Source organism: Heptranchias perlo, chromosome 7 (genome assembly GCF_035084215.1).
Source record: "Heptranchias perlo isolate sHepPer1 chromosome 7, sHepPer1.hap1, whole genome shotgun sequence".
In the NCBI taxonomy this organism is placed as follows: domain Eukaryota; kingdom Metazoa; phylum Chordata; class Chondrichthyes; order Hexanchiformes; family Hexanchidae; genus Heptranchias; species Heptranchias perlo.
In genome coordinates this window covers 96,852,117-96,873,149 of record NC_090331.1, presented here as the reverse complement: position 1 = coordinate 96,873,149, position 21,033 = coordinate 96,852,117, and the positions used below count along the sequence as shown (strand labels likewise).

Sequence of the window (21,033 nt, the reverse complement as noted above, 5' to 3'; positions counted from 1 at the left end):
CAGGGCCAGGATGTCAATAGATTCATCCAAGATTAGGCTGCGGATCTTAATTGTGAGGGAGCAAACATTCTCCAGAGCAATAGGAATCAGAGCAGTGGTTGATAATCCTCCAACGAGATTAGGGAGAAGGGAGTGGAAGAGACAAGAGACTGGGGAGGAGGTTAGAGAAGTTAACCCCTAGGGAGTGAGCGGGATAGGATGGTCGTTGGGAATGGAGTATAACAACTCAGGCTGTGATGGGTGGATAATGCCAAAGAGAGCAGTGGAGGTTATGGGCTTGTTAAAGAGGGATTCAAGCCTGGAAGAGCAGCAGGAGAGAAGATAGGCTGGGAGTAATCATAGAAATTTATAGCACAGAAAAGGCCATTCGGCCCATCATTTCTGTGCCGGCTGCAAAAGAGCTATCCAGCTTAATCCCATTTTCCAGCTCTTGGTCCGTAGCCCTGTAGGTTATGGTGCCTCAAGTGCATATTCAAGTACCATTTAAATGAGTTGAGGGTTTCTGCCTCTACCACCCTTTCAGGCAGTAAGTTCCAGATCCCCACCACCCTCTGGGTGAAAATATTTCTCCCCAACTCCCCTCTAATTCTTCTACCAATCACTTGAAATCTATGCCCCCTGGTTATTGACTTCTCCGCTAAGGGAAATAGGTCTATCCACTCTATCTAGGCACCTCATAATTTTGTACACCTCAATCAAATCACCCCTCAGCCTCCTATGTTCCAAGGAAAACAACCCCAGCCTATCCAATCCGTCATCATAGCTAAAATTCTCCGGTCCTGGCAACATCCTTGTAAATCGCCTCTGCACCCTCTCTAATGCAATTACACCCTTCCTGTAATGTGGTGAACAGAACTATATGCAGTACTCAATCTGTGGCCTAACTAGTGTTTCATACAGTTCCAGCATAACATCCCTGCTTTTATATTCTATGCCTCGGCTAATAAAGGAAAGCATTCCATATGCGTTCTTAACCACCTTACCTACCTGTCCTGCTACCTTCAGGGATCTGTGGACATGCACTCCAAGGTCCCTCTCTTCCTCTACACCTCTCAGTATCCTCCCATTTATTGTGTATTCCCTTGCTTTGTTTGCCCTCCCCAATTGCATCACCTCACACTTCTCTGGATTGAATTCCATTTGCCACTTTCCTGCCCATCTGACCAGTCCATTGATATCTTCCTGCAGTCGACAGCTTTCCTCCTCACTATCAACCACATGGCCTATCTTTGTGTCATTCGCAAATTTCTTAACCGTGCCCCCTATGTTTAAGTCCAAATCGTTAATGTATACCACAAAAAGCAAAGGAACCAAGAACCAAGAACCGAGCCCTGTGGCACCCCACTGGAAACAGCCTTCCAGTCGCAAAAACACCCATCGACCATTACCCTTTGCTTCCTGCCACTGAGCCAATTTTGGATCCAATTTGCCACATTCCCTTGGATCCCATGGGCCTTTACTTTTTTGACCAATCTGCCATTGGCCTTGTCAAAAGCCTTGCTAAAATCCATGTAGACTACATCAATTACGCTACCCTCGTCGATCCTCTTGTCACCTCCTCGAAAAATTCAATCAAGTTGGTCAGACATGACCTCCCCTTAACAAATCAGTGCTGACTGTCCTTGATTAGTCCATCCTTTCTAAGTGACAGTTTATCCTGTCCCTCAGAACTGATTCCAGTAATTTGCCCACCACCGAGGTTAGGCTGACTGGCCTGTAATTACTCAGTCTATCCTTTGCTCCTTTTTTAAACAACGGTACAACATTAGCAGTCCTCCAATCCTCCGGCACTACGTCTGTATCCAGTGAAGTTTGGAAAATGATGGTCAGATCCTCCGCTATTTCCTCCCTGGCTTCTTTTAACAGCCTGGGACACATTTCATCCGGCCCTGATGATTTATCTACTTTCAAAAATGCTAATTCCCTTAATACTTCCTCTCTCACTATGTTTATCCCATCCAATATTTCACACTCCTCCTCCTTAACTCTCCTTTGTGACGTCAGATGCAAAGTATTCATTAAGAACCATACCCACATCTTCCGCCTCCACACATAGTTTACCTTTTTGGTCTCTAATAGGCCCTACTCTTTCCTTAGTTATCCTCTTGCTCTTAATGTATTTATAAAACATCTTTGGGTTTTCTTTGATTTTACCTGCTAATATTTTTTCATGCCCTCTCTTTGCTTTCCTAATTTCCTTTTTAATTTCACCCCAGCACTTTGTATACTCCTCTAAGCTTTCCGTAGTATTGAGTTCCCGTTGTCTATCATAGGCTTTCTTTCTCTGCCTTATCTTACCCTGATGTGGAGATGCCGGTGATGGACTGGGGTTGACAATTGTAAACAATTTTACAACACCAAGTTATAGTCCAGCAATTTTATTTTAAATTCACAAGCTTTCGGAGGCTTCCTCCTTCCTCAGGTGAACGATGTCGAAATGAAATCGCATTTATAATTCACAGAACAATGCTTGGTGATTACAGACAGTTTTTTCAACTGCCCGTTGCCAAGGCAACGGGCAGTTGAAAAAACTGCACACTGATTGCCTTGGCAACGGGCAGTTGAAAAAACTGTCTGTAATCACCAAGCATTGTTCTGTGAATTATAAATGCGATTTCATTTCGAGGATTTCATTTCGACATCGTTCACCTGAGGAAGGAGGAAGCCTCCGAAAGCTTGTGAATTTAAAATAAAATTGCTGGACTATAACTTGGTGTTGTAAAATTATTTACAATTGTCAACCCCAGTCCATCACCGGCATCTCCACATCATTGTTGGAGATGGTCATTGCTTACCACTGATCAGCCCAAGCCTGGATGTTGTCCAGGTCTTGCTGCATGCGGGCACGGACTGCTTCGTTATTTGAGGGGTTGCAAATGGAACTGAACACTGTGCAATCATCAACGAACATCCCCATTTCTGACCTTATGATGGAAGGAAGGTCATTGATGAAGCAGTTGAAGATGGTTGGGCCTAGAACACTGTACTGAAGAACTCCTGCAGCAATGTCCTGGGGCTGAGATGATTGGCCTCCAACAACCACTACCGTCTTCCTTTGTGCTCGGTATGACTCCAGCCACTGGAGAGTTTTCCCCCTGATTCCCATTGACTTCAATTTTACTAGGGCTCCTTGGTGCCACACTCAGTCAAATGCTGCCTTGATGTCAAGGGCAGTCACTCTCACCTCACCTCTGGAATTCAGCTCTTTTGTCCATGTTTGGACCAAGGCTGTAATGAGGTCTGGAGCCGAGTGGTCCTGGCGGAACCCAAACTGAGCATTGATGAGCAGGTTATTGGTGAGTAAGTGCTGCCCGATAGCACTGTCGACGACACCTTCCATCACTTTGCTGATGATTGACAGTAGACTGATGGGGCGGTAATTGGCCGGATTGGATTTCTCCTGCTTTTTGTGGACAGGACATATCTGGGCAATTTTCCACATTGTTGGGTAGATGCCAGTGTTGTAGCTGTACTGGAACAGCTTGGCTAGAGGCGCAGCTAGTTCTGGAGCACAAGTCTTCAGCACTACAGCTGGGATGTTGTCGGGGTCCATAGCCTTTGCTATTATAGAATCGAGGGAATTTTGGAAGTTCAAAACCAATGCATCCACTATCTCTGCAGCCACCTCTTTTAGAACCCTCGGATGTAGGCCATCAGGTCTGGCGATTTATTGGCTTTTAGTCCCATGAGATTCTCAAGTACTTTTTCCTCTACTGATAATAATTACTTTAAATTCCTCAATCTCATTAGCCCCTTGGTTCCCCACTATTTCTGGTGTTCTTTTTGTGTCTTCTACTGTGAAGGCAGATACAAAATATTTGTTTAACGCATCTGCCATTTCCTGATTCCCCATTATAATTTCTCCTGGCTCAGCCTCTAGGAGACCAACGTTTACTTTTGCTACTCTCTTCCTTTTATAAACTTGTAGAAGCTCTTACAATCTGTTTTTAAATTTCTTGCTAGTTTACTTTCATCTATTTTCTCCCTTTTTCTCAATTTTTTGGTCGTCCTTTGCGGATTTCTAAAACTCTCCCAATCCTCAGGCTTGCTACTCTTCTTGGCAACAAATAGGCTTCTTCTTTTAATCTAATACTATCCTTAACTTCTTTAGTTAGCCACGGGGCGGATCATTTTTCCCGTGGAGTATTTATTTCTCAATAGAATATATATTTGTTGAAAATATTGAAATATTTCTTGAAATGTTTGCCATTGCTTTTCAACCGTCAGACCCTTTAATTTAATTTCCCAATCTACCTTAGGCAACTCTCCCCTCATACCTGTGTAATTGGCTTTATTTAAGTTTAGGACTCTAGTTTCGGACTTAAGTACGTCACTCTCAAACTCAATGTGAAATTCTATCATATTATGATCACTCTTCCCCAGAGGATCCTTTACTGTGAGATTACTAATTAACCCTGTCTCATTACACAATATAAGTTCTAAAATAGCCTGTTTCCTGGTTGGTTCCATGATGTATTGCTCTAGGAAACAGTCTTGAATACATTCCATGAACTCATCCTCCAAACTACGTTTGCCAATTTGATTTGCCCAGTCTATATGAAGATTGAAGTCCCCCATGATTATTGCATTACCTTTGTTACAAGATCCTATTATTTCATGATTAATACTCTGTCCAACGGTATAGCTACTATTAGAGGGCCTATAACACGAGTGGGTTAGCCAGCTCATTTCCAGGCCGTCCACTAGAAAGAGCTTGAGACCAGCCCAAAATGACTTGCTTTTCCCTCCTGTGGAGAATCACCTAATATCTACATGGCATCTCTCCAACAATGTGACTCAGATCTGGTATTAATCTATTATAATCTCCAAACAATGCAATCACTGACAAGATAATGACTGAGTTCGATTAGGCAGTCACAGATTTCAAGGAATGTAAAATTGCACGCACAGCCCCTGAATCTCGTGGATTCATTTTATACTGAATAAGGCTGTCAGAAATTATGAAATCGGCAAGGATTTATTTTTGAAGGAAAAAAAACAACAGCTATGTCCAGGCAAAAGTTAATTAGGTCAGTGCTGTTTGAAAGATAATGGTTTGTTGTCAGCAGTGTGAAATGATGTAACCGCTCCTAAATAACAAGTGTGTGTGTGTCTGGAGTTGTGTTTATAGGAAAGTAATTAATATCAGCTTTAAAAGTATCTTGATTGTTGACTCCTGGGCAGCGTGAATGAAGGCAGGTGATGGATTCCCGGCAATGCGTTTACCATGGGATCATCTTCTTCATGATAGTGAATCTATATTCTGAGAATCTATACTATTGTTGTTTATGATTGATTGACAGCTTGGTTTTCAAAGGAACTAAGAACACAAAATATGAGAATTGTTCAATGGTTCTGGCTCAAACGATAATATCCATTTAATGAAGAGAATTCCATGGCATTTGCGTTGCACATATTCCATTCACATACACTTCTACCTAAAGGGTCTACCTTGAGATTAAATTCTAAAAAACAAGGGACAAGAGAAGGCTGGACTTTACTTTTACCTGGAGAAAGCCTGAAACTTGAAAAAAAGCTAAACTGCTTCCAAATCTTTGACAGTGGTTATATTGTATTGCATTTGCCATAAAGCTCTGCTTCCATAAATGAAGTGAAAATAAATTCAAACAGTAGTTTAGCCTGCAGTCAGGTCCCAAATATGATGTTTTCCATTTTCAGATCAACAGGAGACGTAATAGGAAATTCCAGTGTGCAAAGTTACTGCTACATAAAGTAACTGATACCATGAGCTATGCCATCCAAGATGGCGCAAACCTGATCATTAAGACGCAGCCAACTCCTGGGTAAGCCTGGCACAAGTGTTTATACAGAAACGCTGGTTGAATTTCAGATGGGGGTTCTCCCAATCGTCTGCCATTACTTCACTCTCTTTTTCTGGGATTTCTGAGAATCTTCCGCTGAGGTGATGGCAAATGATCGAGAGAACCACCACGGAAATTCAACTCGCCTGCACTGTACCGATGTACACTGAACCAATCTAACCTTTGAATCGTCACTCTCAGCATACGCTTTCTATTTATTGCCCACTGCAGAGCTACTACATCCTAATCACCTGGCATCTTATCCTTCCTCTTGGTATTATGTTCTTGGTGCATCATTTGCTCACAGCTTCTTTTTCGCTCTTGAAAATAGGATTGTCCTGTTTCAAGCTGCTTTCAATCTCTAGAAAATCAAAGGAAGTTCAGGTCGACAATCTCCCTCCACTCTGCCCACCCCTCTTTTCATTGTGGTTTCTCTCATATCTCACTATTTTACCCATTACATTATTTAAAGCTAGTCAGGGAGGCCTCTTCCTGAAAGGTCTAAGGATCTTTACTGAGTGTTCCAGACCAGTGTTGCTGGATAATTATAATCAGTTTACCACAGGCAGCTGTAGACCCTCAAAAAGAAAGAAAAAGAAAGTTCCTTGCACGCTGCTTTTAGTTATTTGGACTCCTGACCTTTATCGTGAAGGTTATTTCGTGCTCGCACCAGGTCGGGATCATCTGGCCCAACACCAAGGATTCGTAGGGCTGTGTAATTCAGGGCTGTTCCAAAAACTGTGGACTTGTCCTCCACATGCCTAGAGTTCAATAAAAACACATGCGTCACATTTGGAATTATGATACAGAAAAGTGCACAGTAGGCCGTACATTTACCATTACTTCAGAGCACCACTGCTGGTCTTGGCAATGGTGAAACCACAACCAATGCTGGTCTATTACCCTTCATCTTACTGAAGAAACTGGCACTCTGCATGGAAAGTAGAGTAAATCTAAAATAAATGCATAATTTGTTACAGGTATTATTTGTTATGCTATGTGGAAATTTCGAGGCTCAAAGAATGAATGGAAATTAGCACCAATTTGCCACAATGAATTGACCCCCTCTCCCCTTTTAGGAATAACCTCAGTCTTTGTACAGTGTACAGCAGCAAGGATTCAGAGTACACCAACCAGTAAGTTGCGCTGAAAAGGGCTCCATTTTAGAATGTATCGTCCCATGTTTAATATTTAATTTCTCAGGATGTGGGCAATGTTGGCAGGACTGCATTTACTGCCCATCCCTAGTTGCCCTGATATCCAAGTTGCAGATTAGCAGAGAGCATTAAAAACCAACCATGTAGCATTGGACTGGAGTTATGTGTAGACCAGACGGAGTAGGAGTGGCTGGTTCCCTTCCCTGAAAGACATTGGTGAACCATTTGTGTTTTTATAACAATCCAGGAGCTTTCATGGTCATTTTTCTGGTGCCAGCTCACAAATTAGCAGATTTGCTGAATTCAATTTCACAACTTGCCCTGATGGGATTTCAACTCACAACCTTGAGTTCAGTACCATAACAGCAATATGGCACTCTCTCCACACCATGCACTGTTTCCATTTGGGAATGGCACTATTGAGATAGCAGAGACATATAATACATCAGCTCGGGACTGTGGTGAGAGTGGGGGCGGAAAAGGAGTGCAGCTAAGAATTAGTTTTTGTAATGGCACAAAACCGTATTCTTTACACCTTGATACTTCCATTCAAGAGTCAATTGTGGGCTGCTCCTAGTTGGAAATATTGATTTAAAGCTAGATTTATTCTGTGAATTCTGATCCATTATTTACTGTTTGGAGGCTGCAGGAATTCAAATCATCTGTGAACCTTAGCAGCATCAGTAAAACGAGCCCTTTACCTGTTTTCCCTAGGCTCGACTGGATTAGAACCCAAGGTGCCAGAGAGAAAGGGTGTAAAAGTAAAACCAGTTGACATTAGAACAAACTCAACCTCTCTATTCAGTGCTGGATTTTGTTACAAATTGGTTGGTACTTACAAACCCCAGCCTCCATCCGGGAGTTGTACTGAGCGCAGATATCGGACCATTTCCTTCCTCTGAGCTTCTGACAGTGGTATATTTGCTACATGACATGTAATCAGGAGACCTAAAAGAAGATTTCATTAGTTAAAGAAAAAACTCAAGTTTTTAAATATTATTTTTGTTTTGAAATTGGTGTCCATTATTATATTTAACTGTCTCCTTGCCCAAAAATCGAATGTTTCCTTCTGGTGTTAACATGGGCTGCATAAAGTGCCATCCACAAACATTTGAAATTCCTCATTTGCCAATCTCAGTAGTGCCATCGGAGAAGGTGCAAGGCACTTCCCCTAAAAAGGGGAGATAAGCCTCAAGAATGTCGCTCTTGCTTCTCTCCCCTTACTTTTCCTGATAAGACAAGGTGTGAGGTGCCAGGAGACACAAAGAAAAAAGTACAATAATGGCTTGAAACCCAGCCCTAACGTCAACATTAAACGTCAAACCTTGACTTTCCCATTACGTTGTGGGCCTCCCTTCATTGGGAATATTGGCTTCAAGGCGGATTTATTCTGTGAACTTCTTTCCTTGGGCTAGACTGGATCAGAAGTCAGGGTGCTAGAGAGGAAGTGCACCACAGGACCATCTCCTTAACTTGCTGACTAACCTGGTAGAAGGAAGAGAGGCCCGCCATAGTCTCCGGCCCAATGTCCATCCTCGGCCTGTAGTAGTGTATAAAACTTCATTCCCTGCAGAACTGCCTCTTGTGCCGTACCAGCATTCTGTGAATTCCTGGCAAATTTACTCTGAAATATCAAGACATGACAGGCATTGATTTATTTCAGCACTGTTCCATGTCAGAAATTGTATTCTCTTAAACTTAGTATTGAATCTTTGGCAGCTTAAATTTACAATTTTGATTCATAACATCTGCAAAATAGGATTGTAAACTACCTAAACAGAAGCAGAAAGGAAAAGCTGGTTTGTGGTCTATACTTTGATAAGGGACACACCATTCATTCTCATGAGCCAGGAGATAGAGAAGTGACCGTTTTCATTGGGAACAAACATGTCCATAGCAATGTCCATGCCATGGTTTTGAAAATCAATTCTGTACACAAAATGGGATTCATAAATGAGAAAGCTGAGATCTCCTCTGCTGCAGCACTACGTTCAATGTCTGGGTTCAAGACACCCTTACAATTTCCTTTAAGTGCTCAGTATAGCTCGGTTATTATTGTTGACCGTTTCCTTTTGGTTACATCAGTGAGTGACGATATTGCTAGTACGGTGGACTGGCTGAGAGAAGTTACAGACTTTATGGTGAGATTTAACAATTGGACTGTCAAAGCTAAGGTGGCATTCAGCTAATCTTTACTGATATTAATCCAGCTCCTAGGCTCAGTAATGCGTGCGAAACAGTGCCATATATTACTAACTTTATCCCTACTGATATTGACCAGCTCCCTTACTAACAGGCTCGGTAATTCCTCCCAGCTGGTGCTGCCCTGTGTTATTAATCATGTTGTTATATGTGTGAATCCAGCTCCCTCACACTCTCGGGCTCAGGAACTGTTCCCCATCAGCACTGGTATGTTACTGACCTGAACTTCACTGAAATTAATCCAGTTTCCTCATGTTCTCAGGCTCAGTAACTGTTCCTAATCTGCACCTTCTATGTTAATAATTCTATTTCTACTAATGTTAATCCAGTTCCCAACCACGTTCAGCTTCAACATCTCTGCCCAATTACCTTCCAACCGGTGTTGCCAACTCTGGTTGGACATATTCCAGGTTTTATCACAGGACTTACTGCCCCGCCCCCACCATTGGTCACCGGACACATCCATCTCTGGGTCGCACTGCCTTCTCACACCAATTGGAAAGAGAACAGACTCTTCGTTACCTGATTGACTGATAGTCAAACAGCCTTTTTCCCTCCCACAGTTCCAATATTTTTTATAGCTAATAAACAAAAACATGTTCAAAGAAAATGAAACAATATTTTTAATGCTATGATTTTGCTCCCAGGTTGCTTACAACAGTGCAGTGTCCTGGAGATTAATCTTTTAAATCCTGGAGACTCCAGGACAATCCTACTTCCAACCCACCGATACAATAATGGTCTAAGCATTCATTGTAAATGAAAAGATTCAAAACTTTTCAAAATAAAAAACAGAAGTAAAAAAAACAGTAATAAGATTTGTTTTTAAAATGTGAATCAAGACATTGACACTTGCTCTTTCAGTACCTAATATGTAAATAAAATTATGTATTGTATTAAATGATGGCTGTACATATTTCTTTGAAAACAGATCAACATGGAAATTCCTAACACTACAGGCACATACAGTGTTGAGTCCTAACGAATGCAGCTCCAGCATTGTTTGTGGCCTGTCTTCTGCTTCTCTGTAGTCAACATAACTCCAGGTCTGTCTGCCCTCAACATTTGCAAGCCTCCAGCGTGTCAGGTCTGTAGCTGGCTCAGTTTTATATGGACCACCTCTTCTGCGCAGACACCTGTGAACGGGAGAAAAGCACATCATACCACACGGACCCAGCCCCAGCATTCATCTCGTCACAGCCAAGGATGTTCTCCCGAAACCAAGAAATCACTGATTGAAATGTGCATTCTTACTTGATTTTCCCTAATCCTCAAGGCCTGCTGCACACAGCTTCAGCCTGGGAACAAACTCATCTGCACACTGGTAATGGTACTCCATATTCCACAAAGGTTTCTGTCAATTACACCCCTGGGAGATGTTCCATTCCTCCTAAAACCAACAGAGGCTTTTGAAACCCAAGTTTGTTTGGTCTTTCCCAGTGGTTACGCTGGTTGAAGCAGTGAGTAGTTGAGAGGTAAACAATAGCAATGTTCTGGATTCGATCCGCAGTCTGTGCTAAACTGGCTTATCTCAGCTGAGGTAGGGTGAGGTTGCTACAACTGCCCTCAATGCCTTGGGTTGGGAAGTGGAAATCAATCAGCCTATGTTCACACGTCACATGACTATTCAGTTAGCCTCGAAGTCACATCTCAGGACAAGGGCTTGGTTGTCATAACCCCTGCAGAAGAGACAGATCAACTTGCAGAAAGCGAGGCACCTATACTTTCAACTTAAGCAAGGTACTGAAGGTCAACGGGCACCCATGGCTCTGTACCCTGGCACGGAGAGGAGGGAAAGGAAGACAAGAGCTACCATCAACTAACCACCACCACTTGATTTATCTCAAACTCCCTCCTCTTTACAACCTTGGGATCCTGCACCTGTGTCTTTACTTCTCAAATTTAGAAAAAGCTACATTTCCCCAGGACTTCAGAACAGCTCTGAGAATAACATTGAGAAAGTCAGAAACGGAGATATTTATGGAATTTTAAAATATTATTATATGTGAGGAAGTATCAGCCAGTTTGGGCTTTTAGGAGGAAGGAAGGAGGGAAGTAAGGAGCTGGGGGGGTCTGGAAAAGGAGCCAGGGAAGGAGACGCCAGGATGAGTCTCAATGTCAAGAGGGTGGATGCGGAGTGGGAGGAGATTGAGGAGCAGGGACCATGGTGCAGAGACTGATACAAGAGACACACGGGGAAAGGGGCAACACAGGGGACTGGAGCCCGCCTCACTGCCGTTATTTGTTTGCATGCAAAATAATCAGTGCCGGTAGGGCACCTGCGCAGTGACCTCCTCCACCCGCGATCAGGGCGCCGTCAACCCCACCGGGATTCGCACCGGAGCCCGCGGAACCATCGCCCGGCAGGTACCACACACACGGTCACCGGCCCGGGGGGGGGGGGGTACCACACACACGGTCACCGGCCCGGGGGGGGGGGGGGTACCACACACACGGTCACCGGCCCGGGGGGGGGGGGGGGGGTACCACACACACGGTCACCGGCCCGGGGGGGGGGGGGGTACCACACACACTGTCACCGGCCCAGGGGGGGGTACCACACACACTGTCACCGGCCCAGGGGGGGGGGGGGGGGGTACCACACACACGGTCACCGGCCCGGGGGGGGGGGGGGTACCACACACACGGTCACCGGCCCGGGGGGGGGGGGGTACCACACACACGGTCACCGGCCCGGGGGGGGGGGGGTACCACACACACGGTCACCGGCCCGGGGGGGGGGGGGGGGTACCACACACACTGTCACCGGCCCAGGGGGGGGGGGGGGGGTACCACACACACTGTCACCGGCCCAGGGGGGGGGGGGGGTACCACACACACTGTCACCGGCCCAGGGGGGGGGGGGGTACCACACACACTGTCACCGGCCCAGGGGGGGGGGGGGGTACCACACACACTGTCACCGGCCCAGGGGGGGGGGGGGGTACCACACACACTGTCACCGGCCCAGGGGGGGGGGGGGGTACCACACACACTGTCACCGGCCCAGGGGGGGGGGGGGGTACCACACACACTGTCACCGGCCCGGGGGGGGGGGGTACCACACACACTGTCACCGGCCCAGGGGGGGGGGGGGTACCACACACACTGTCACCGGCCCGGGGGGGGGGGGGGTACCACACACACTGTCACCGGCCCGGGGGGGGGGGGGGTACCACACACACGGTCACCGGCCCGGGGGGGGGGGGTACCACACACACTGTCACCGGCCCGGGGGGGTACCACACACACTGTCACCGGCCCGGGGGGGGGGGGGGGGGGTACCACACACACTGTCACCGGCCCGGGGGGGGGGGGGGTACCACACACACTGTCACCGGCCCAGGGGGGGGGGGGGTACCACACACACTGTCACCGGCCCGGGGGGGGGGGGTACCACACACACTGTCACCGGCCCGGGGGGGGGGGGGTACCACACACACTGTCACCGGCCCGGGGGGGTACCACACACACTGTCACCGGCCCGGGGGGGGGGGGGGGGGTACCACACACACTGTCACCGGCCCGGGGGGGGGGGGGTACCACACACACTGTCACCGGCCCAGGGGGGGGGGGGGTACCACACACACTGTCACCGGCCCGGGGGGGGGGGGTACCACACACACTGTCACCGGCCCGGGGGGGTACCACACACACTGTCACCGGCCCGGGGGGGGGGGGGGGGTACCACACACACTGTCACCGGCCCGGGGGGGGGGGGGTACCACACACACTGTCACCGGCCCAGGGGGGGGGGGGGGTACCACACACACTGTCACCGGCCCGGGGGGGGGGGGGTACCACACACACTGTCACCGGCCCGGGGGGGGGGGGGTACCACACACACTGTCACCGGCCCGGGGGGGTACCACACACACTGTCACCGGCCCGGGGGGGGGGGGGGGGGTACCACACACACTGTCACCGGCCCGGGGGGGTACCACACACACTGTCACCGGCCCGGGGGGGTACCACACACACTGTCACCGGCCCGAGGGGTGGGGGGGGGGGTACCACACACACTGTCACCGGCCCGGGGGGGGGGGGGGGTACCACACACACTGTCACCGGCCCGGGGGGGTACCACACACACTGTCACCGGCCCGGGGGGGGGGGGGGGTACCACACACACTGTCACCGGCCCGGGGGGGTACCACACACACTGACACCGGCCCGAGGGGTGGGGGGGGGGGGGTACCACACACACTGTCACCGGCCCGGGGGGGGGGGGGGTACCACACACACTGTCACCGGCCCGGGGGGGGGGGGGGTACTACACACACCGTCACCGGCCCGGGTGGGGGGGGGGGGGGTACCACACACACTGTCACCGGCCCGGGGGGGGGGGGGGTGCTACACACACTGTCACCGGCCCGGGGGGGGGGGGGGGGGTACCACACACACTGTCACCGGCCGGGGGGGGGGGTACCACACACACTGTCACCGGCCCGGGGGGGGGGGGGGGTACCACACACACTGTCACCGGCCCGGGGGGGGGGGTACTACACACACTGTCACCGGCCCGGGGGGGGGGGGGGGTACCACACACACTGTCACCGGCCCGGGGGGGGGGGTACTACACACACTGTCACCGGCCCGGGGGGGGGGGGGGGTACCACACACACTGTCACCGGCCCGGGGGGGGGGGGGGGTACCACACACACTGTCACCGGCCGGGGGGGGGGGGGGTACCACACACACTGTCACCGGCCCGGGGGGGGGGTACCACACACACTGTCACCGGCCCGGGGGGGGGGGGGGTACCACACACTGTCACCGGCCCGGGGGGGGGGGGGGGTACCACACACACTGTCACCGGCCCGGGGGGGGGGGGGGGGTACCACACACACTGTCACCGGCCCGGGGGGGGGGGGGGGGTACCACACACACTGTCACCGGCCCGGGGGGGGGGGGGGGTACCACACACACTGTCACCGGCCCGGGGGGGGGGGGGGGTACCACACACACTGTCACCGGCCCGGGGGGGGGGGGGGGTACCACACACACTGTCACCGGCCCGGGGGGGGGGGGGGGGTGGGGTACCACACACACTGTCACCGGCCCGGGGGGGGGGGGGGTACCACACACACTGTCACCGGCCCGGGGGGGGGGGGGGTACCACACACACGGTCACCGGCCCGGGGCTGTCCCTGTCCCTGTTGCCCCCGGTCACACACTCACCCTCGCTCAGCCGCCATCACTCCGCCGCGCGCTCCCGCCAGTGACGGTTGGTGCGGCGGCCGCGCGCTCTCGCTCCCCGCGCGCTCCCGCCAGTGACGGTTGGTGCGGCGGCCGCGCGCTCTCGCTCCACGCGCGCTCCCGCCAGTGACGGTGGGTGCGGCGGCCGCGCGCTCGCGCTCCCGCCAGTGACGGTGGGTGCGGCCTCCCCGCGCGCTCCCGCCAGTGACGGTGGGTGCGGCGGCCGCGCGCTCTCGCTCCCCGCGCGCTCCCGCCAGTGACGGTGGGTGCCACTCGCGCGGGTGAGTGGGAAGGTGAGCCGACATGAGCCGAGCCGCGCCTGACCAATCAGGTGGGCGAACTATCGCGCGCCAGCGAGGGTTAGCCAATTGATGGAGAAAGAGGCGGAGTTACACCTCCCATATGGCCAATCAGGAGGGGCAGTAGGCGGAGTTACACCTCCTACACGGCCAATCAGGAGGGGCAGTAGGCGGAGTTACACCTCCTACATGGCCAATCAAAAGGGGCAGTGGGTAGGGTTCCGACGCACGAACAGCCAATCATCAATTTGATGGTGTGTAGCTGTGGTTTGACCGACATGTACTTGACCAATCAGCTGTAGGTATGACTGACGAGGGCAGGGTCGATGAATGAATTGATGAATGAATGAATGGGTCACCAGTTGGCGCGCAGTCTGTGACCGCACACTCGAGAGGAGATACTGCACAGGGCTCCATATCAACCAAGGCCTCCTGGCTGTATGTTACTGGACTAGTAATCCAGAGTCATGAGTTCAAATCCCACCACGGCAGCTGGCGAATTTAAATTCAATTAATTAAATAAAATCTGGAATTAAAATACTAGTATCAGTAATGATGGCCATGAAACTACCAGATTGTCGTAAAAACCCATCTGGTTCACTAATGTCCTTTAGGGAAGGAAACCTGCCGCCCTTACCCGTTCTGGCCAATATGTGACTCCAGACCCACAGCAATGTGGTTGATTCTTAATTGCCCTCTGAAATGGCCTAGCAAGACACTCAGTTGTAAAATCTCGCTACAAAAAGTCATAATAAGAATAAAACCGGACGGACCACCCGGCATCGGACCACTAGGCACCGGACACGACTGGGCCACTTCAGAGGGTATTTAAGAGTCAACCACCTTCCTATGGGACTGGAGTCAGATATCGGCCCAGACCGGGTAAGGACGGAAGGTTTCCTTCCCCAAAGGTCATTAGTGAACTCGTTGGGTTTTTACGACACGTTTTGGTCACTTTTACTGATCCTGGTATTACTGATATTTTTAAACTGAATTCAAAGTCTCAAACTGCCACTCATGTTTTGACCTCACGTTCTCTGGATTCCTGGTCCCAGAAACAATCACCACGACACGAACCGTTACCCGTGTTACAGGTGAGGGGTTTCCAATCAGAGCGCATTGAGTCCAGACCCACCCGTCCTGTTCCCCCACTGAAATGGTTATAATCTGTCAGGTCTGTGGGTACAGGAGCCCCATTGGATGATATAATAGATACAGGTGCCCCATTGAATGATATAATGGATACAGGTGCCCCATTGGGTGATATAATGGATACAGGTGCCCCATTGGGTGGTCCTGTGGGTACAGGTGCCCCATTGGGTGGTCCTGTGGGTACAGGTGCCCCATTGGGTGGTCATGTGGGTACAGATGCCCCATTGGGTGATATAATGGATACAGGTGCCCCATTGGATGATATAATGGATACAGGTGCCCCATTGGGTGGTCCTGTGGGTACAGATGCCCCATTGGGTGATATAATGGATACAGGTGCCCCATTGGGTGGTCCTGTGGGTACAGGTGCCCCATTGGGTGGTTCTGTGGGTACAGGTGCCCCATTGGGTGGTCCTGTGGGTACAGATGCCCCATTGAGTGATATAATGGGTACAGGTGCCCCATTGGGTGGTCCTGTGGGTACAGGTGCCCCATTGGGTGGTCCTGTGGGTACAGGTGCCCCATTGGGTGGTTCTGTGGGTACAGGTGCCCCATTGGGTGGTCCTGTGGGTACAGGTGCCCCATTGGGTGGTCCTGTGGGTACAGGTGCCCCATTGGGTGGTCCTGTGGGTACAGGTGCCCCATTGGGTGGTCCTGTGGGTACAGATGCCCCATTGAGTGATATAATGGGTACAGGTGCCCCATTGGGTGGTCCTGTGGGTACAGGTGCCCCATTGGGTGGTCCTGTGGGTACAGTTGCCCTATTGGGTGGTCCTGTGGGTACAGGTGCCCCATTGGGTGGTCCTGTGGGTACAGGTGCCCCATTGGGTGATATAATGGGTACAGGTGCCCCATTGGGTGGTCCTGTGGGTACAGGTGCCCCATTGGGTGGTCCTGTGGGTACAGGTGCCCCATTGGGTGGTTCTGTGGGTACAGGTGCCCATTGGATGGTCCTGTGGGTACAGGTGCCCCATTGGGTGGTCCTGTGGGTACAGGTTCCCCATTGGGTGGTCCTGTGGGTACAGGTGCCCCATTGGATGGTCCTGTGGGTACAGGTGCCCCATTGGGTGGTCCTGTGGGTACAGGTTCCCCATTGGGTGGTCCTGTGGGTACAGGTGCCCTATTGGGTGGTCCTGTGGGTACAGGTTCCCCATTGGGTGGTCCTGTGGGTACAGATGCCCCATTGGGTGGTCCTGTGGGTACAGGTGCCCCATTGGGTGGTCCTGTGGGTACAGGTGCCCCATTGGGTGATATAATGGGTACAGGTGCCCCATTGGGTGGTCCTGTGGGTACAGGTGCCCCATTGGGTGGTTCTGTGGGTACAGGTGCCCCATTGGGTGGTCCTGTGGGTACAGGTGCCCCATTGGGTGGTCCTGTGGGTACAGGTGCCCCATTGGGTGGTCCTGTGGGTACAGGTGCCCCATTGGGTGGTCCTGTGGGTACAGGTGCCCCATTGGGTGGTCCTGTGGGTACAGGTGCCCCATTGGGTGGTCCTGTGGGTACAGGTGCCCCATTAGGTGATATAATGGATAGGGTACGGTAGCATAGTGGTTATGTTACTGGACTAGTAATCCAGAGGCCTGGACTAAAATCCAGAATCATGAGATCAAATCCTGCCACGGCAGCTGGCGAATTTAAATTCAATTAATTAAATAAAAATCTGGAATTAAAATATTAGTATCAGTAATGGTGGCCATGAAACTACCGGATTGTCGTAAAAACCCATCTGGTTCACTAATGTCCTTCAGGGAAGGAAACCTGCCGTCCTTACCCGGTCTGGCCTACATGTGACCCCAGACCCACAGCAATGTGGTTGATTCTTAATTGCCCTCTGAAATGGCCTAGCAAGCCACTCAGTTGTAAAATCTCGCTACATAAAGTCATAATAAGAATAAAACCGGACGGACCACCCGGCATCGGACCACTAGGCACCGGACACGACAAAGGCAAACCAAGCCCAGTCGACCCTGCAAAGTCCTCCTCACTAACATCTGGGGACTTGTGCCAAAATTGGGAGAGCTGTCCCACAGACTCGTCAAGCAACAGCCTGACATAGCCATACTCACAGAATCATACCTTTCAGCCAATGTCCCAGACTCTTCCATCACCATCCCTGGGTATGCCCTGTCCCACCGGCAGGACAGACCCACCAGAGGTGGCGGTACAGTGATATACAGTCAGGAGGGAGTGGCCCTGGGAGTCCTCAACATTGACTCCAGACCCCATGAAATCTCATGGCATCAGGTCAAACATGGGCAAGGAAACCTCCTGCTGATTACCACCTACTGCCCTCCCTCAGCTGATGTATCAGTCCTCCCCCATGTTGAGAAGCACTGAGGGTAGCAAGGGCACAGAATGTACTCTGGGTGGGGGACTTCAATGTCCATCACCAAGTGTGGCTCGGTAGCACCACTACTGACCGAGCTGGGTGAGTCCTGAAGGACATAGCTGCTAGACTGGGCCTGCGGCAGGTGGTGAGCGAACCAACACGAGGGAAAAACTTACTTGACCTCGTCCTCACCAATCTACCTGTCGCAAATGCATCTGTCCATGACAGTATTGGTAGGAGTGACCACCGCACAGTCCTCGTGGAGATTAAGTCCCGTCTTCGCACTGAGGACACCATCCAATGTGTTGTGTGGCACTACCACCGTGCTAAATGAGATAGATTCAGAACAGATCCAGCAGCTCAAAACTGGGCATCAATGAGGCGCTGTGGGCCATCAGCAGCAGCAGAATTGTATTCCAGCACAATCTGTAACCTCATGGCCCGGCATATTCCTCACTCTGCCATTACCAACAAGCCAGGGGATCAACCCTGGTTCAATGAGGAGTGTAGAAGAGCATGCCAGGAGCAGCACCAGGCGTACCTAAAAATGAGGTGGCAACCTGGTGAAGCTACAACTCAGGACTACATGCATGCTAAACAGTGGAAGCAACATGCTATAGGCAGAGCTAAGCGATTCCACAACCAACGGATCAGATCAAAGCTCTGCAGTCCTGCCACATCCAGTCGCGAATGGTGGTGGACAATTAAACAACTAATGGGAGGAGGAGGCTCTGTAAACATCCCCATCCTCAACGATGGCGGAGTCCAGCACGTGAGTGCAAAAGACAAGGCTGAAACGTTTGCAACCATCTTCAGCCAGAAGTGCCGAGTGGATGATCCATCTCAGCCTCCTCCCGATATCCCCACCATCACAGAAGCCAGTCTTCAGCCAATTCGATTCACTCCACGTGATAGCAAGAAACGGCTGAGTGCACTGGAAACAGCAAAGGCTATGGGCCCCGACAACATCCCGGCTGTAGTGCTGAAGACTTGTGCTCCAGAACTAGCTGCGCCTCTAGCCAAGCTGTTCCAGTACAGCTACAACTCTGGCATCTACCCGACAATGTGGAAAATTGCCCAGGTATGTCCTGTCCACAAAAAGCAGGACAAATCCAATCCGGCCAATTACCGCCCCATCAGCCTACTCTCAATCATCAGCAAAGTGATGGAAGGTGTCGTCGACAGTGCTATCAAGCGGCACTTACTCACCAATAACCTGCTCACTGATGCTCAGTTTCAGTTCCGCCAGGACCACTCGGCTCCAGACCTCATTACAGCCTTGGTCCAAACATGGACAAAAGAGCTGAATTCCAGAGGTGAGGTGAGAGTGACTGCCCTTGACATCAAGGCTGCATTTGACTGAGTGTGGCACCAAGGAGCCCTAGTAAAATTGAAATCAATGGGAATCAGGGGGAAAACTCTCCAGTGGCTGGAGTCATACCAAGCACAAAGGAAGATGGTAGTGATTGTTGGAGGCCAATCATCTCAGCCCCAGGACATTGCTGCAGGAGTTCCTCAGGGCAGTGTCCTAGGCCCAACCATCTTCAGCTGCTTCATCAATGACCTTCCCTCCATCATCAGGTCAGAAATGGGGATGTTCGCTGATGATGGCACAGTGTTCAGTTCCATTCGCAACCCCTCAGATAATGAAGCAGTCCGAGCCCGCATGCAGCAAGACCTGGACAACATCCAGGCTTGGGCTCATAAGTGGCAAGTAACATTCGTGCCAGACAAGTGCCAGGCAATGACCATCTCCAACAAGAGAGAGTCTAACCACCCCTTGACATTCAACGGCATTACCATCGCCGAATCCCCCACCATCAACATCCTGGGGGGTCACCATTGACCAGAAACTTAACTGGACCAGCCATATAAATACTGTGGCTACAAGAGCAGGTCAGAGGCTGGGTATTCTGCGGCGAGTGACTCAGCTCCTGACTCCCCAAAGCCTTTCTACCATCTACAAGGCACAAGTCAGGAGTGTGATGGAATACTCTCCACTTGCCTGGATGAGTGCAGCTCCAACAACACTCAAGAAGCTCGACACCATCCAGGACAAAGCAGCCCGCTTGATCGGCGCCCCATCCACCACCCTAAACATTCACTCCCTTCACCACCGGCGCACAGTGGCTGCAGTGTGTACCATCCACAGGATGCACTGCAGCAACTCACCAAGGCTTCTTCGACAGCACCTCCCAAACCCGCGACCTCTACCACCTAGAAGAACAAGGGCAGCAAGTACATGGGAACAACACCACCTGTACGTTCCCCTCCAAGTCACACACCATCCCGACTTGGAAATATATCGCCGTTCCTTCATCGTCACTGGGTCAAAATCCTGGAACTCCCTTCCTAACAGCACTGTTGGAGAACCTTCACCACACGGACTGCAGCGGTTCAAGAAGGCGGCTCACCACCACCTTCTCGAGGGCAATTAGGGATGGGCAATAAATGCTGGCCTCGCCAGCAACGCCCACATTCCATGAACGAATAACAAAAGAGGGACTTCAGTTACCCGGGGGACTCCGAGGCCTCTCTCCTCTGCTGTCTGTTGTGCTAAAGCGGGAGTTACTAACGCAGGTCGGGTAGCTACATTGCCCACCATCACTAGCCCCCCAATCCACCCACTCCAGGGGTCAATTTCTGACCAAAGCTGAAATGCTTCATCATTACAATATCCGACTGATGAGTCCCGGACCAAACATACAATAACCGAAAATGTTGCATTTCTGTCTCAGTCCGGCCGAATACTAAAGAAGCACAAATTAAACCTGATTAAAACCACTTGTGACAGGGAAGCCTTCTAATGGGCCAGATTTTTCTGAAAACATAAAGCGTGTGAACGGGGCGCGCCATTATTAACGGGCAAATCG

The 21,033-nt window shown here is 50.7% G+C and overlaps 1 protein-coding gene across 4 annotated transcripts in view; it reads right to left on the bottom strand.

Annotated features, from left to right (window-relative positions):
- The window catches only part of lss (lanosterol synthase (2,3-oxidosqualene-lanosterol cyclase)), an 85,400-nt gene extending 70,888 nt beyond the window's left edge, over positions 1-14,512 (bottom strand). For 2 of the 4 annotated variants that reach the window (XR_010963481.1, XM_067988145.1), the window contains exons 1-5: positions 14,363-14,512; positions 10,149-10,317; positions 8,465-8,603; positions 7,819-7,927; positions 6,462-6,583 (exon numbers count right to left, since the gene is read on the bottom strand). Coding sequence is in view for 2 of the 4 variants with exons in the window: in XM_067988145.1 (XP_067844246.1) it covers positions 6,462-6,583; positions 7,819-7,927; positions 8,465-8,603; positions 10,149-10,317; positions 14,363-14,379 (556 nt within the window). In the remaining 2 variants the exon portion in view is untranslated. Of the gene's footprint in view, positions 1-6,461; positions 6,584-7,818; positions 7,928-8,464; positions 8,604-10,148; positions 10,336-14,362 lie in introns of those variants that run through there. The other 2 variants (XR_010963480.1, XM_067988144.1) reach the window with 1 other exon arrangement.
- Positions 14,513-21,033: the final 6,521 nt, after the last annotated feature.